The following is a 16,550-nucleotide window of genomic DNA, read 5'->3' as shown; positions in this document are numbered from 1 at the left end:
TTCCCAAAGGAAGTGGCAGATTATTTTCCAGCAATGATTAGATCTTTCCGGAACTTTCTCGATGCTGAATGGCATCCTAACGGAAAGAGTTCTGCGCGTGTATGTGTCGATCCTTCGCCGTCCACCTCCTCCAGCACGTTAGGCAACGATGTTGTCTTGTCGATGTCCTCACGAAAAATGAATGTGTCTCACCACCAGAATATCGCTTAAGTATGCTTTTTGTGTGTGATTGAATCGAGAGAAGGTGTGGTTTACGATGGCAATTTGGAAGGCAAACTAGAGGGGAATGAACTCTCTGAGCTCGGAACTTTCGGCGACTGAGCAATAATCGATTGCGGGCGCATACAATATTGGATATGGAAATATCCTACTGATGGGGAAGAATAATCTTCTGAAGCTATCCTGTTAATTGCGATTGATTGAAAAACCACAAAACCAAATGTATTTGGTCACAGTGTTACATGGATAGAAAACATTCAATTGAACTCTTTCACATGAATATATTTTGAAAATTCCCAAAGGAACTGGCAGATTATTTTCAGTAACGATTAGATATTTCCACATTTTCCTCGATACTGGAAGCCCACCAGTGGTTAATGCCAACTCGATAACCACCTATTAATAGCACTTGATTGAAACATATTTGGTCACAGTGTAACATGGATAGAAAACATTCAATTAAACTCTTTCACATGAATATATTTTGAAAATTCCCAGAGGAACTGGCAGATTATTTTCAGTAACGATTAGATATTTCCACATTTTCCTCGATACTGGAAGCCCACCAGTGGTTAATGCCAACTCGATAACCACCTATTAATAGCACTTGATTGAAACATATTTGGTCACAGTGTAACATGGATAGAAAACATTCAATTAAACTCTTTCACATGAATATATTTTGAAAATTCCCAGAGGAACTGGCAGATTATTTTCAGTAACGATTAGATATTTCCACATTTTCCTCGATACTGGAAGCCCACCAGTGGTTAATGTCAACTCGATAACCACCTGTTAATAGCACTTGATTGAAACATATTTGGTCACAGTGTAACATGGATAGAAAACATTCAATTAAACTCTTTCACATGAATATATTTTAAAAATTCCCAGAGGAACTGGCAGATTATTTTCAGTAACGATTAGATATTTCCACATTTTCCTCGATACTGGAAGCCCACCAGTGGTTAATGCCAACTCGATAACCACCTGTTAATAGCCGCGCGTGTATGTGTGTGTAGCGATGTCTTCCCAGGGAACCGTTTGTGGCATCACTCTCCTCCTGATAGATTCCCTTCTGGCCTAGGGTGCACAAACAGGCTCTTGGTGACACCGCTCATCCGCGCTTTCATGATAAATAAAGAGCTTCACCGCAACAGCGACAACATGCTCCAATCGCTGTTCAATTAGAACTGAGTGGATTTCCGAGCGCCGCTCGCTTATATACCGATTGGTGATTTCAATAGCCTGTTTTGAAAGCAATTTTAAGACTATTGAAACAAGTTTTTGGATCAAAAAGTAACAAGTATATAACGCGTAGACATTTTATCTTTCGAATGAAGTGTTTATCATACCATTTCGTTCAGTTGTTTAGGAGCTATTAACGCTCAAAATCTCGGTCTCCGGCGTAACGCTTTCGTTTTCGAAACTTTGATTTTACACCCCGGTATAGAAATGAAAGACGTAGTCCTACGTCAAAATGCAAGAAACATTAACAAGTTTAATTACATTAGCAAACATTCATGAAATTGAACAATTAAGATAAAACCTAAACAAAAAGATGAAAACAAAATATAAGCAAGTATATAGGAGAACTAGCCTTACGAACCAATTTTAGGGAAAACTCTTCTAGTTTCCCCTAAAACTCATTGAGTAGGGGGAGATGCAGCGCCCCTTTAAATTAATTCTCATCTCATCAGACATTTTTCTAACCAGACAATATGAGAATCCAATAAAGGATTCTACAATAAGAATGAGCAACATAAGAATGCCGGAATTTTCCATACAGATGGAAAATTCCATGAATACGACAGGCAGCAGTAAATAAATAAATAGAACGGAGGTAGCAGAATAGGAAAACTCTACCTAGAGTTTGTCGGTAGATATTAAGACATTAATGTTATCGTGAAGAGAAGTAAAATAAAGAAAAGGGAGTCGATCGTGAGCCACGCAGGAGAACGGTGGTGTCTCCTGAAAACCAAGAAGTTGTGTTTTTTGTATTTTAGAACATAAGAATGCCGTGAGGCCGCTCGGGGCGCTGTGCAAAGGTGCCCGAGGAAAATCGGGATCACAAATATATGCAGGTCGGGGGCATTTTTATATTCCAAGTAAGGTGATTGATAAGATTAATTCCAGCAAATAATATTTCAATTTGGAACTTTAATGTTGGTTGCTTTGTGAAATTTCATATCAATGACCGATCGTGTATTGTGAAAAATTTAGCACAAGTGTAAGTGTAAAATTGTATATGGTAGTAGTTGTGTTAAAAATGACTTGATATATGAAACGATTTATTTCAATTTTCAGAAATAAACACTAAGGTGTTTTCCCGCTCGAGAACAGGTATTTGGTTCAAGCTGTCTGTTTTGTTGTGTTCATTTTCACCCAAGGAAAGATTATACGGCGAAAAAAAAATTGGAAAAGTGAGAAATATTAGAAAAAGTGATTTCCCATATGCTCAACATATAGTATTAGTTGTTGTTAGTCCAATTAAAATTCGCATTGGGTTGAATAAACACTCCGAAAGGAAAAATTATAAAACAAAATCACCTTTTCCATTTCAAATGTGTTTTTTCGATATCAAAGTAACATGTTTTGCTGATGAGAAAAATTGATAATTGTGTTCGGTATTGGAAATTATCTTATATTACATTGATGAGTTTCTTCTCTTTATTTCATCCATACATAACACAGGAGGCATCTCGTCTAGGATCACAGAGGGTGGTTTTCATCATATCTCGTTCCACTTCGGTATCTTTTATCTGATACGCATCATCCAACGATTATTTACCATCCTTCTGTCATCATCACTTGGTAAACACTGGTGGAGTGAACAATCAATACCCGAAAACCAAACAAAACGGGCCTTTTCAGAGCCATCAAATCATTATCAAAGAGTTTAACGATGTAATTCTTCAAACATATCCAAAATCAACAGATAGCCTGGCGGAATCCTACGTCAACTATGCGGTCGTGTCTAGGACACAACTCTCCTGTGACTTTTTTCTGTCTGGGCCGTTTATTTGGCAAACTATACGGGAAGCTTTAATACGTGCTTTCGTGAAATAGCATTTATATTGTACAAATGATATACAGGTATTGGGGAGTAAGGCATTTTATGTTATTTTTATGCTCATTTAATGTAATAAATCGGGATGTCCAAACATGTGCTAGAAATCAATGTTGAATGTACCAAGAAAAATTCTGTCCCAATAAATCCCTCCTGCTAGCATGTATTTAGTCTTAGACGCATTGATTCCAAGCCCAATCAGCCCTGCTTCGTGTTTCAGTCGGCTATACGAGTCCGCTACCGTTGCATGTGTTCTTCCAATTATGCCCACGTCGACGGCGAAGCAGATAAACTGACTAGACTTGTTGAAAATCATGCCCCGCATGTTGAACCTCGCTCTCTGCATAACACCTTACAGCGCCACGTTGAAGAGCAGACAGGAGAGTCCTGTGAATCTCAAACGATTCCGACAGATCGTCTAAGATCCGCTGCACCACACACCGTTCATCGTTCTCCATAGCTGTTGTCGGTCGATTGTATCATATGCGGCCTCTAAATCTACGAAGATTTGGGGTGTAGGGACCTGATATTCGCGGCATTTTTGGAGGACCTTCCGCAATTTAAAAATCAGGTTCGTTGCTGAGCAACTGGGAATGAATCCGGCCTGATAACTTCCCACAAATCTACTTACTATTGGTGATGGACGACGAAACAGGATCTGAGACAGAATTTTGTAGGCACCATTCAGGGTTGTGAGGGTATGATAGCTCCCAGAATCCAGATTGTCACATTATTTATATATGGGATAGATTACCCCGTGCTTCCACTCCACATCGTCGAAGGTGGTACGTCGTCGTTGTTCACTGTACCGGTGTAATTCTCCTCAACGCCGTCTTGGTCTCCTGTCTATGCACTGTGTTCATCGTAGTGCTACCTCTACCTTTCGATTACCTCCTGTTTATTCTTCAAAATGCCTCCTTCCTTGTTCTTGCATATTTCGGCCCGCGGCACAAAACCTTTGTGCGAGGCGTTTAGTTTCTTGAAGAACATCCGCGATTCTCTATAACGATAAAGCAGCTCCATCTCCAATAGTGTCGCACTATTCTGACATTTCAGCGACAGGACACTCACCAAGGAGCTCGGATTTCTACTGTCAAGTAGAAGCTCACCATGTGTTAGTGTTGTGATAATACTCTTCTCACACTATTGGACTGGCTTTGGGATGGTCACCAAAGATAATCGTAGCACAAAATTTGTCACTTGATTCTCACGACAAATCGCAGCTCTGATTACAACTCATCATAAAATAAAGTTGGAAGCTGTTTTCTAAGACGATAAAGAAGAACATGAACGAGAATATATCTTTCTCTGTCCGGGCCGTGTATTTGGCAAACTATACGAAAAGCTTTCATATGCTTTCATTTCAATGTGTCTCCTTTTTCGCTCCCTCATATTGGCTCTAGCATATATATTATACAAATGATATACATGTATTGGGGAGTAGAACATTTTATGTTATCTTTTAGCTCATTTAATGTAATAAATCGGGATGCCAGAACATGTGCCAAAAATTAACTTTGGGTGTAGTAACCATTACCAGGTAGAGGTCTTAATCGATGTTAGCACCACGATAGGTTCTGATGTCGATGATATCCGAGAAATCGTAGAGATGTTCCCAAGAAATATAAATGGTACTAATCTATATCAAGCAGATTCTGAGATATATTCGAATAGGTACGCTTCCACCGATTGTAAATTGGCGGGAATACTGCACAGGGAACTGGAATTTTGTCCAGCATTGAGTTTACTGTAGAGCCCACGAAGAAGTCATCATACATTCTACATGGACGATATCATATCTGGCCCTATTTGCATTAGCGAATCTTATAAATATTCCGGGGTTCGGAAGCTCACTGGAATTAATTGTTCCGAATCCAATACGGAACTGGAAGATAGATTGAATATAGTACATTAAAACCTGTTTTTGTGCGGTTTTCTGTTCTTGTGCGGTTTTTTTTTGTGCGATTTTTTTTTGTGCGGTATATGAAAAGAAGGATATTTGACGAAGTTATCGTCCATTTAGTTTTTTTCGATGGTTTCTATGCATTTCAGTGCATATTTGCGTCTCAATTATCCACTTCTGAAATCATTCCCTTTCTCCCATCAAAATTGGTATGTAGGGGTCTAAATAAGAATACTCCCTCATCATATTTATTACCGGTTACTATTAAATTCGTATTTGTTCTTGTATTTGTTTTTGTTCTGTTAAGTTTTCAAAGCGCATGACAAAAATCGTCTTTGCTTTTACGCAATGTCCTGGAAAAAAGGTAATGAAGATGGTCGAGTTTCGAGCGATATAGCATGCGCTGCCATAACTATTTCGCGAATAGTGACGTCGGTCGTTGTGTTTATCTTTGATTGCCCACCGCATCCATGTGACAATGCTATTTTCAGGAGGAAATTTATCAATTAAAAACGTTCATTTTTGTAAAGCTCCTGTTGACTTCGAGGCTAATGTGATAGCGTGGAGTGAATATTTGTGAAATCACGTCGAAAAAGACAGGTAAAAGTGATATTTCCATGCGGCATTTTCACTCCCTCACGTTCATAGAAACAAACGAAGTTTCATTATTTTACCGTTATGAAGTTGATTTTTCGAAGGTTCTCAGTGTCGGTGTGTATGTTGTAAGATAATAATCGCTAATTAATCAAAATTTCACCGAAAATGATACTTTTTCCGAGAACTAAACATACGACTGCTCTCTGGACCTTTTTACCACATGAATAATCGAAATAAGCCACGTTATAATTGTCATCTGTTAAAAAACAACCAGTTGAATGATTTCATGAGAATTTTGGCTCAAATTATCATGCAACCGTGAGTACTTTCAACATTGTTTTGTTTCTTCCATATACATTCCATATTGAATGCAAATAATTACGACACGATATTTTGTTTGCCAATACAGATACACTTCGCCTACTGCTCCACCTCTTTATGTAACTCATTGGCTTTTACGTATAAAAAAGCAACTTGGTACCGTAATGCTATTGAATCCGGACGGCTTTTTAATCCGGATACTTTTTCATTATATTCAATATCATACCAATACTATAACATCTTTTGCAGGTTGAATTAATGTGACTGATAGTTACTATTTTATCAATTTGGTGTAGTGCCATGCATTGTATCCAAATGTTTGCAAAAAATGCCGAAACATCGAAATACATGTTTTTTTTCAAACCCAACCCCGGAATGAGAAGCACAACCAGAAGACGATTCTATATCCGGACAGTTTAAGATTATTATAGAAGAACAGTGAAATGCAGTTGACAAAATGTGTCCGGAATCCAAATTATGAACAAAACAGTATCTGGATCTCAAATCCCGATACAATGAGGAAAATTACAAATTTTGAATGAATATAACATAATTTTGTGGAATTTTGTGATTCATAACTTACATGAATTCCTTCTCATTCTATATGAACGGTAATTTTTCATGCTATGATATGCCAATATTTTTTAGTAGTTCAAGTTATCATCTTCCGGTTTTCAATGCATCACAATATGTGTACATTAAATCAAATTCATATTATACAAAATTTTAATTAGATCTCTGTCCGGTTGATTTTGAAAAAAAGAGGGTATGTATTGGAGCTAACCAAAAACCAGTGCGGTAACAACGTTAATTAATACGATCACGCCTAAATGTCAAATCATTTTCCTTTTTACGTAAGTAAAGAATGCAAAATTTCGGTTATTTGCATAAATTACATGTTCAGCTTTTTTATCTCACCCCAGACTTCGAACCGGTTTCAATCCTACGATTTATTCAAACTGAACTTGACTACACATTCCCATACATTCAATCAACCGTGTACACATGTAGGAGTGGCGAACCCACATTTTAACTGTTGAACTGCACATCTACGCAAACTTTAGCTTGGAGTTCGGTTGAGTATACCTATTCACTCTGCTCACAACAGCATATTCAACGCTAATTACGTCACCGTCCCAAGGTGAGTGGAGGCCGTCGCTGTCGTTGTGCCTTATAAGCTTAACGTATATACGAACGTGAATAACAGGGCAGAGTTTGGCGCTGCACGAAACGCCGCTGACCATCGGTTACCGTTTCGATCGCCCCAGGGCATTTGGATTACAAAATCTTTATATTTATGCCCACAAGAATATTCGGTGATACAGGAAATGTCTAATGAAATAGGGGAACGTGGCTTCTAAGAATGAAATAATATCCTGATTCGTAATCTGAATTCTGGGATGCTCAACATTTCGAATAACTCTGACTCTGATTCGTAGGAAGTATTTCGAGGACAAAAAAGTTTCTGATTGTTCCATAATAGGTCAAGAGAATACTTCACGGTTCGTACACAACAAACAACGGGTGTACAGTAATTTACAATTAATGCGACATGCCGAGGCACCACCAGAGTGGTACAGTGTCGACGTCTGGTGGCGTCTTTCAATGTTGGGCCCCGTACTCGATGTTTACAAAAATGTCCAATTAGAGGTAAAAATTTCCAATTGAACGTGTCGCATTAAATGTAAATTTATGTACTTATTCACTGGTGTATGTAGAATATATCCATATTTCATATACCCCTTATTGTTTCTTCAGTCTAAACGAAAGTGAATTGCGAGAACTCAAAATGTGCGCATATCTGTTACGCTTGCTCAGCAGCTTTGAATGCATCCGCTAATAAAGTCGACTGTGCAACGGAGTATTTGAAGAGACGGAGCAAAACTAAGTTTTGATGCGAGCTTGATAACACTTTTACCGAAACTTTTTGTGTGTGTCATGAGTCTGATGATCAGAGTTTATCCCGTGCAAGGCAAGTCAAAGCTGTCTACTTTCATCATCGTTTAGAAATGGTCTGATTTTAACAGAAAATTGGTCTTGCTTGATTTGGAAATTGAAAACAGGAGCGGTTTGATCGATAAAGTTATTACATTTTTCACAATAATTTCAGTGGCCATAGGAGAAGTGCTAAAGCGGTTATGATTGTATTTCTAAATTGAGCACCTTGATATAATAATAATTTTTGCATATTCTATGGAATGGCTTGAAAATACAACTTGTGTGATACGATACTTAGATCAACATTTAGACATAGTTTGTTTCTCAAAAAATTCGGCGTCATATTAAGGAGTAATTATGTTTCAGGTGATCAAAAAAAAAAACTTTTATTCAAGAATGTATAAATGACAATAAAATGCTCAATCATAGAAATGTGCAGATACTTTTCAATTTACCAAATGTTTCAGAACTGCATTCGCTGTTAGGAACCTTTGAACATATTCTCCAAACGCTAGATCAATTGGTTCAACCAGTTGATTATAAAGATTTGTAGTTGTTAAATTTGTTATACTCGCGAGTGGATCCAACCATCCGCAGAAGTACAGGATCCGCATTGAAGCTAAATTCTTCTTCTTCTTAAATGGCACGAACGTTCCTAGAGAAATTTCGTCGTCTCAACGCGTAGTATTACCTGCGTCATTTTCATAAGTATTTAGTTGAGATTTCTATGCCAAAACTCTAGAATACGCGTGATCACAGTGCAAGTCGGAGGAAATTTCTATGGCGAAAAATTCCCCCGACCAGAACGGAAATCAAACCCGAACCCCCGGCAGGTTAGGTGTGACGCTTACCACTCGGCCATGGGAGCACACATTGAAGCTAAATTGGATTATATAAATTACTCATACAAACCTAGGCCGACCAAATAGTTCAGGAATGAAAACGGGATGCGTAATACCCAAAAAAAGGTGGATTATAAATATGATAAAACCGCAAGATTGACGTGGGACTACCGTTGGCTTAGTAAGCATTTGTTTGTGTTGATTAAATTATTGATTGAATGAAACAATATTCGAATTCCATTGAATTCAACATATGTGCTTTATAAGTAAAGAGATGCCATGCGTTGTAAAAGGTTATGTTCTTCGTTACAAGTAATTTGATGACAGTCCTTTTACGTTTGATATGATGCTTAGGACTACCAAAATATGCGAACTAAAGAATTGTTAAACGATCATTTTTTCAGGAATTCAATTTCGATTTTTACATGCACTTCCACCGCATATTGTTGAATCAATTGACGTTATCGCAGCCAATGGCTATCATTATTTTGCCTAATCATTAAATGGTATGCGTGGAAATTCAGTGAGCAGAAGATATGAAGGCATATCTCTTCCAAGGCAGTCTTAATAACCGAGCCAAAGCGTTGTGTTCGTACCCGCTTTTGTAGTCCATGTTAGGACAACACATTCCGGTCTGCACAAAGACAATCGAGTACAAAAGTACTCGCAGCTTGCATTATTTGGATAGTGGATTCCTCCCATATATTTTGAAGTCCAAGTTAGGGAAACACATTTTGGCAGCTAGGACGTTTAGATAACGCTTGACATTTCACAGTAATGTAATTGTTTATCTCATGCATTTTGTGCATTGTGATTGATGCGTAGAAATATTTCCTATCAATTGATTCCATCTTTCCTATCTATTAAGAAATGTTCGATTTCATTTTACCAATTCAATCGCATAAGCTTCGCGGAGCTGCTAATTCAAAAATCAAAAATGTGAAAAATACACAGGGCCTGATCTCGAATACACTTCACGGTGGGAACGAAATAAACGGCACGCCATTGAACTACGTTTTACGAGTTAGTGAAGCGTCGAAGATAATAATGAGTTTTCAGGCAGAATGAGCACTTTTCAAATAAAAAACCATTAATGAAAATTAACTTCTTCGTATCAAATTGGTATTCAATGTGAGTGGAAAACATTGTTTTCTTCGTGTGATATAATAATCTCATACAAAAATTTCATCTGAAGATAATTTGATATTATAATGATAAGTTTAGTGGGAAACTAATCTCGTATCCAGATGTCGACACCGTACCGTTGTCATCGCGGATACGTTTCATTCCGTTTCCATCGTGAAGTGTATTCGTAGTGTATTCGAGAATCAGGCCCACAGTTAAATCCCGGTAGAATTGGTTTAAGAATCGGGACCGGTTCGGGGAATGTCAAAATGTCGACTGAAGTCTCTTTGTTTCGCTATCATTGATTGTTTATAAAAGACGGTTATGACGAAGCCCTGATGTTTACCGGACCAAACTATTACGGTGATTGAAAAATAAATCTCAAGACGGCATGTTCCCGGCCTTTCTTCCCCATGTCCAGCCAAAGTGGTGAACAAGAGAATTGAATAAAATAATTGCGTAGTCCAGCGTCAACAACGCGGTCTTTTCTTCGATACGTTCATCTATATTTCTTAAGAACACTTTGCACCTCAAAAATACTCCAAAATACTTCTTCCCTTTTATGTTAAGAAATTTTAATAAAATCATCAAAGTAACTTTAATGACAGATTCATCATCTCTTTAAACGAGGCGATTGAATGTTCGAAAGGTGACTAACTAATCTCTGGTGAGAAGAAATTTAAAGCACGAGTCTCTAAATAAATTGTAGTACAACAGGGCATTATTACAAATATTTGTTCTTTATACCCAAAATACGATACAAATTGATAACAAGATCCACAATGGTCAAAAAACGGTACTGTCCCTTTCAAAACGGTACGTTTTGTCATCCTATCCAAACCGAAATCGTGAGTCATAATACTTCGCACTCCTCAAATGGGTGTTAACAATGGAAGTCAACAAAGATATATTCGGTACATTTTACACTTTTTCTTTTATGAAGGTGAAAATGCAAGCCAGGCCGCTGAAATGATGAATGGTGTTAATGCTGCCGATACGGTAACAGATCTCTACGGTCAACAAATGGACCGTTTGAGTCTAGCTATTGACCAGAAACGTCCAGAATTGGCCAACATAGGAGGTGTTGTGTTCCATCAGGACAACGCATGCCCAAACAACTTCGAGAGCTCGATTGGGACTGTTTAATGCATCCAACATATAGACCGGACCTGGCACCAAGCGATTACCACCTTTTTCTAACATTGTAAAATTTCCTGAGGGATAAAAAGTTGGGATCAATAGAAGATTGTAAAAATCTATTGCTACAGTTGTTCTCCAATAAGGACCAAGGCTTGAACACGAAAAAATTTGAACACATTCAAAACGCTACCATTAAGACTTTTTTGAGTAAAGTTTTTTTTTGTTTTCAAAATTTCATTTAATCATGTTAAGGGTGTATATAACACTAGTAGGCATTGGTTGTCGAGATAATTTAATTCGCTTATATCAAATCTTCACCGGAGCAAGCGCGTCGCAATTCGATCCTCCATACTAGATACGATAATCCCGGATTACCCACCCGAGAGCTGGGTAAACATTTGTAATTTCCGAAATCCACGGTGTGTGACGTTCTGAGACTGTTCGGGGAAAGTCCGACCGTCGAACCTGTTTCCATCGACCATCGAACCGGATGTATCACAATCCTGCGTACAAAAAGCGATGAAAGGGACTGGATTAAGAAGTTTTAATGGTCAGGTTGAGCCGAGCCGGAATGCAAAGCAGAATTTGGAGGTAAAGATGTGCTCGAGGAAGTTGTGCGAAAATGTGTTAACAAAACATTATTACGTCGTCATGGACCACGAAATGCTGTACCCGAAGGGTTAGAGTCACACATATCATGCCGGAGGTTCGGATTCGATCACCCGAAGTTTTATTCAAGTTGCACTGTGGTCACTGATTCTTAAGCTGTGGAGGCGATCTGGCATAGTGGTAACATCCATATCTCTCACGCTAAGGGTCATGAGTTCAATTGTCACTCCCGACATTCTTCCAAAACGGAAGTAACAGTGACGAAAAAACCAAAAGTGTTGAAAGTCACTATAATAGAGAGAAAAAAAATTCTAAAGCTTGTCACTCAGAATATAGTCGAGGCGTTTTGTTGGGCATAGAAATCTGGACTAAGTTTCAATAAATGACGCAAGTGATACTACGTTGAGACGACGAAGTTCATCTAGGAATGTTAGTACTATTATATATAAGAAGAAGGAAGAGAAAAAAGAAAAAGAAGGACGAAATATACTGACTAAATGTTTTCGATTAAATTACTGGGCAGGAATTTTATATCTTGGTTGATCGGAAGAGTGTCCCAGAAGAATGTTAAAATAAAAAAGAAATAAAAATTCCCCAATAAGTTCGTTGGTCAACGGTATTATGACTGCCAATTGATTTTTGTTAATTCTATTGAAAATTTATGAGCGGCTTTGAACACCAAGGTGGACAAATCTAATGTTACGAACAAGCAAAACTATTTTTGTCGCTGAAATGCCGAAAGCGAAACCTCGGAACATTTGCTCTGTAACTGCGGAGCTCTAACTAGACGCAGGCTTCAACAGCTTGATAATGCTATTCTGGAGCTAAAGGATATTTGGTCTGCGTCGCCGATCAAAATTATAAATTTTATCAAACAGATTATTCCTGATTGGCACCTAGCTTTCAATAGCAATAGCTTTCAGTCTACTCCTTCATCAATAAGTAGTAGATAAGCTTGAAGTATAGTATAAAAAGGGGTATACAACAATAGTTCAAAATAATGAACGCAGTGGTTCACACCCAACAGGGGAAAAACATTTTTTTGCTGCGTTGAAGAAGGCTTGGGACGAGCTGGACCCCCAACACCTCCGGAACCTCGTGGAGAGTATGTCAAAGGGTTGTCAGTTAGTTTACTAAACCATGAAATGGATTTTTTACGTCATATTCTATAAGTACCCATTTATGAAAAAATGTCATTCTTTGTTTTTTTTTCTAAAAAATAAATCAACGATACTGAAATTGCAAAATGGTCTACTAATTACCTATTTTTACGTTTATTGACTGGAATACCGAAAAGATTGAAAAAAACTAATAATCACCCTTATTCCGGAACACGATCGGGTTTGAAATTAGCACGATTTACCTCCGAGATGTATACCTAATCGACATATGCAAAAGTGGCTTCATTTCCTTGAGGCGAAACAAAATTGTGTGTGATAGTGATTTTATATTATTGATAAAGTTTAAGTGGAAATACTTTGGAAAATTATAAAAAAATATTTAAGTTAGGGTGAGAAATAGGTGTTCAAAGTATTTGGATAACACCAAGTAATAATTTTCATTCATATTTCGACAATCCAAGTATTTATATGGTTTTTTCCTATGGTCATTTCAATGGTATAGTTTATAGGGATTGTTCTTCTGATCTAGCTTCTACTCGAAGTTTCGCTATAACAATTGAGCTTTTGAATATTATGGCAATATTGTTTCTGTCCATCTAAGAACTATTGTCATTTCGATTGTGATTGCTTGTTGTTTTTTGTCTTTGCTCAAAGGTAAGTTGATTATCGATATGATAGCTTCAAACCTTTTTGTTCAATAAACAAATTGCTTTCATGTCATTGTCTGCGAGTAATAAAGAGGCAGGTGGCAACTGTAATTCACAATAATTCTCCCTTTTTTGTAGAAATTTTTGCGGTTATCTATGCAGATGCTTAGTGTTTCATTAGTGAATTGTGTTTTTGTAGTTTGTTGCGCGATGTTGTGATTTTTTTTTAATCGTTATGAGATGAGTTTTCAATGTGTTTTGTTTTACCTGGCCTGAGCAGAGCCATTATTGAAATATTTGCGAAAACGAAGCTTATCAGAAGATATATGCAGATAACAAGAATTCTGCCTTTTGCTGATAACGAAGCCACTGACAACACAGATAAACTACGTAAAATAAAAACTGACAGTTTTTTTTCAATCGAACATTTAGAGAAGTGTATATAATAAAAGAGGACATTGCTATCGATGAATTACTGATGAAATTTAAGGGACACTTATCTTATAAGCAATTTAAGACTCGGTATAAAATTCCATACGTTATGTGAAACAGTCTCTGGCTATTGCTATGAATTGAAAATATACACAAGTAGTGATAAAATAAATCTTGGTGACTGTACATCATGAAATGTTCTCTGACAACATCTGCACAATCAGTGTTACATAAAGAACATAGTTTATACTTAGAGAACTGGTACTTTTCGTCTAAACTGTTTGCATTTTTAGTTGTTAGTAGAACAGTTCGTTCGAATAGGAAAAAATATGCCGCAATAAATAAGGAAAACAAAACTAAATAGGAAAGAATGTATAATGGGAAACTGCAATAGAATACTAGCTATAAGATGGAACGACAAGCGAGACGTGCAACAAAACATGAAACTATATAAATGATTAATCAAATGAACGATCTTTTTTTCTATAGTGCATCTAATTGGCCAGAATCAAGACTCAGGATAGACGTGAATCGTGAATTTATTTATTTCTGCAAAAGTGTTAAATGACACGATGAAAAAACGAAACTAAATGTATAAGTAACTGCGATCATTAGATTGAGTAATGGAGTCAGTAGAAACTATTTGAGTATTGAAAATTAGTAACAAATATCGTCACAGATATTTTACGAATATTTATTACAGGTCAGAAAAATACAATTTCCTTTTAAACGGTTCACTGAGAATTATGAGATGAAATACTATACGACATCTATATGGGAATCTGTATATGGTTTTAGATTTGTTGAATGAAATTAAATTTCATGTATTATTGCATATAATATTGGGCCAAAATAACCTGGTTTATGATATGATTCAAATTAAAGTAAATTTATTCTTACCTTGTTAACGGTGGCCAGGATCAGCAGTGCTATGAACACAAACGAACTTCTCGTCATATCGTTTGCCGGCCTTGTAAACGTCCAAATACAACTATTCGTCGATTTCGCCTTACTATCGTAGAACAACTTCATATCGACAAGCTATTTTCAACTCTATACGAACTTATTTGTTTCAATGAATCACTACATCAATCACTTTCATTCATTTTTTTTATTCAATCATTCACTGATTATTCAAAATAACTCTTTTCTTGTGTGTTTTAGTGATATATTTTGTGATAATTTTGACTTTCACATATTTATGTCATTGTAGACTGAAACTGAAGATTATACTATATACCCACTTATCACTTATTTTTCTTATACTTCCAACGTCCTGTTTTTAGTAACAAAGGTCATAATTACATTCAATCCGATCGTTCAATTTACTATCGTCTCTTTTGGAACAGGAATGGGTGGTCAGGTTTTCAAGTTTTCAGGTTTTCCATTTGATTCAACCTAATATATTGAATAGGTGAGACCTGTCTTCAACTATTGTATTAAATACTTTTCCGCCGCCAGCGCAAATATGATATCAAGGTTTAAAACAAGCCGATGTTTCAACTGCTATCAGTAATACAATTTACAGAAAAGCGAGGAAGTTCCTGTTCCAGTCATTAACTTCAAAATGTTGTGAATGTTTTTTTATATCGTGTAGCACGCTTGCCGACTGCTTCTTAATTATTTTATGTGCGATTTTTCATTAGCGCGTTACCTTCATTTCGAACACCTATCGATTCTAAAATGCTGAATGTGAAAATCTGTGTGAGTCCACTCCAATTGAAAAAAAAAACACTAATTGAACGTATGTTTTTGGACAAGGTTGTCGAATTTGTCAATGGTATTCGACGGTATCAAACGCGCTGTGTGACATACGACTGAAGCACTATGGGGAATATCTAATTTAAATTCAAATAAACATTATTTGCGCTATTTTAATTGAAATAAACATTATTTTCATTTGCACTATAATATAATTCGTTGGTAATGGTGGAGTCATATTCACACACTTGATATTACCATAACGGTAAGGTAGCAAGAGTTCGACGATTACGATAGAAAATACACCGTTCTGTTGTTGCATTTAAATCTATTGAACTATTTCTAAATTAGCTATATTTTCCGAACTTCCGAGTTGTAGGGTTGGTCAATGACTGGACAAAACGTGCCATCGGCATTTCGTGTACTTGTTGGCATCTCGTCCAGTAACTCGCATGGGTACATGGGTACGAGTGGCCATAGTGAAAGATCGGGTAACCAATCCCATTTGGGATCTTAGTCGTATTCTGGAAAAGAAGGGACCTAAGCATCTATTCATCATAGAGGTGCGGCTCAGAACAGCTTTGTTCGCTTATGTATGGATTCTAAAAGAGCTGTGCACGATGGTCCTCCGGCGAGACAAGGAGTTGGAGTAGGTCCAGCAAGCCGCAAAGATAAAAATGTGAACCGATACAAGGATCACCCATGCCAATTCGAAGTCGACATGAACGCTCAGGAAGGACGGGAGGAAATTTAGGCCTATATGCCGCATCGAACGACACGATGTATAAACTTCGCAGTCCCCCGAAGATATTCATGGAGCCACCTAGAGATCGCCAGTCCAACGAGTGGAAAACCAAGGGATTGCTAAGATCACCGCCTTTTTGT

At 37.2% G+C, this 16,550-nt stretch overlaps 2 protein-coding genes across 7 annotated transcripts in view; one reads left to right on the top strand and one right to left on the bottom strand.

Annotated features, from left to right (window-relative positions):
• The window catches only part of LOC129761475 (uncharacterized), a 102,381-nt gene that overhangs the window by 30,326 nt on the left and 55,505 nt on the right, over window positions 1–16,550 (top strand). The window contains exons 5-6 of one of the 6 annotated variants that reach the window (XR_008740451.1): window positions 10,791–10,863; window positions 10,959–12,907. The exons of 3 other annotated variants lie outside the window; for them this stretch is intronic. The gene's annotated coding sequence lies outside the window, so the exon portion shown is untranslated. Of the gene's footprint in view, window positions 1–10,790; window positions 12,909–16,550 lie in introns of those variants that run through there. 2 more of the 6 variants (XR_008740454.1, XR_008740450.1) reach the window with 2 other exon arrangements.
• Window positions 1–16,550, bottom strand: part of LOC129761534 (uncharacterized) — a 52,865-nt gene that overhangs the window by 25,013 nt on the left and 11,302 nt on the right. The window contains exon 2 of the mRNA XM_055759261.1: window positions 14,865–15,362. Coding sequence (XP_055615236.1) covers window positions 14,865–14,996 — 132 coding nt within the window. The 5' untranslated portion in view covers window positions 14,997–15,362. The remainder of the gene's footprint in view (window positions 1–14,864; window positions 15,363–16,550) is intronic.

Source organism: Toxorhynchites rutilus, chromosome 1 (genome assembly GCF_029784135.1).
Source record: "Toxorhynchites rutilus septentrionalis strain SRP chromosome 1, ASM2978413v1, whole genome shotgun sequence".
In the NCBI taxonomy this organism is placed as follows: Eukaryota; Metazoa; Arthropoda; class Insecta; order Diptera; family Culicidae; genus Toxorhynchites; species Toxorhynchites rutilus.
Note: the sequence above shows the minus strand (reverse complement) of the source record. Positions and strands in the feature narration are given on the sequence as shown.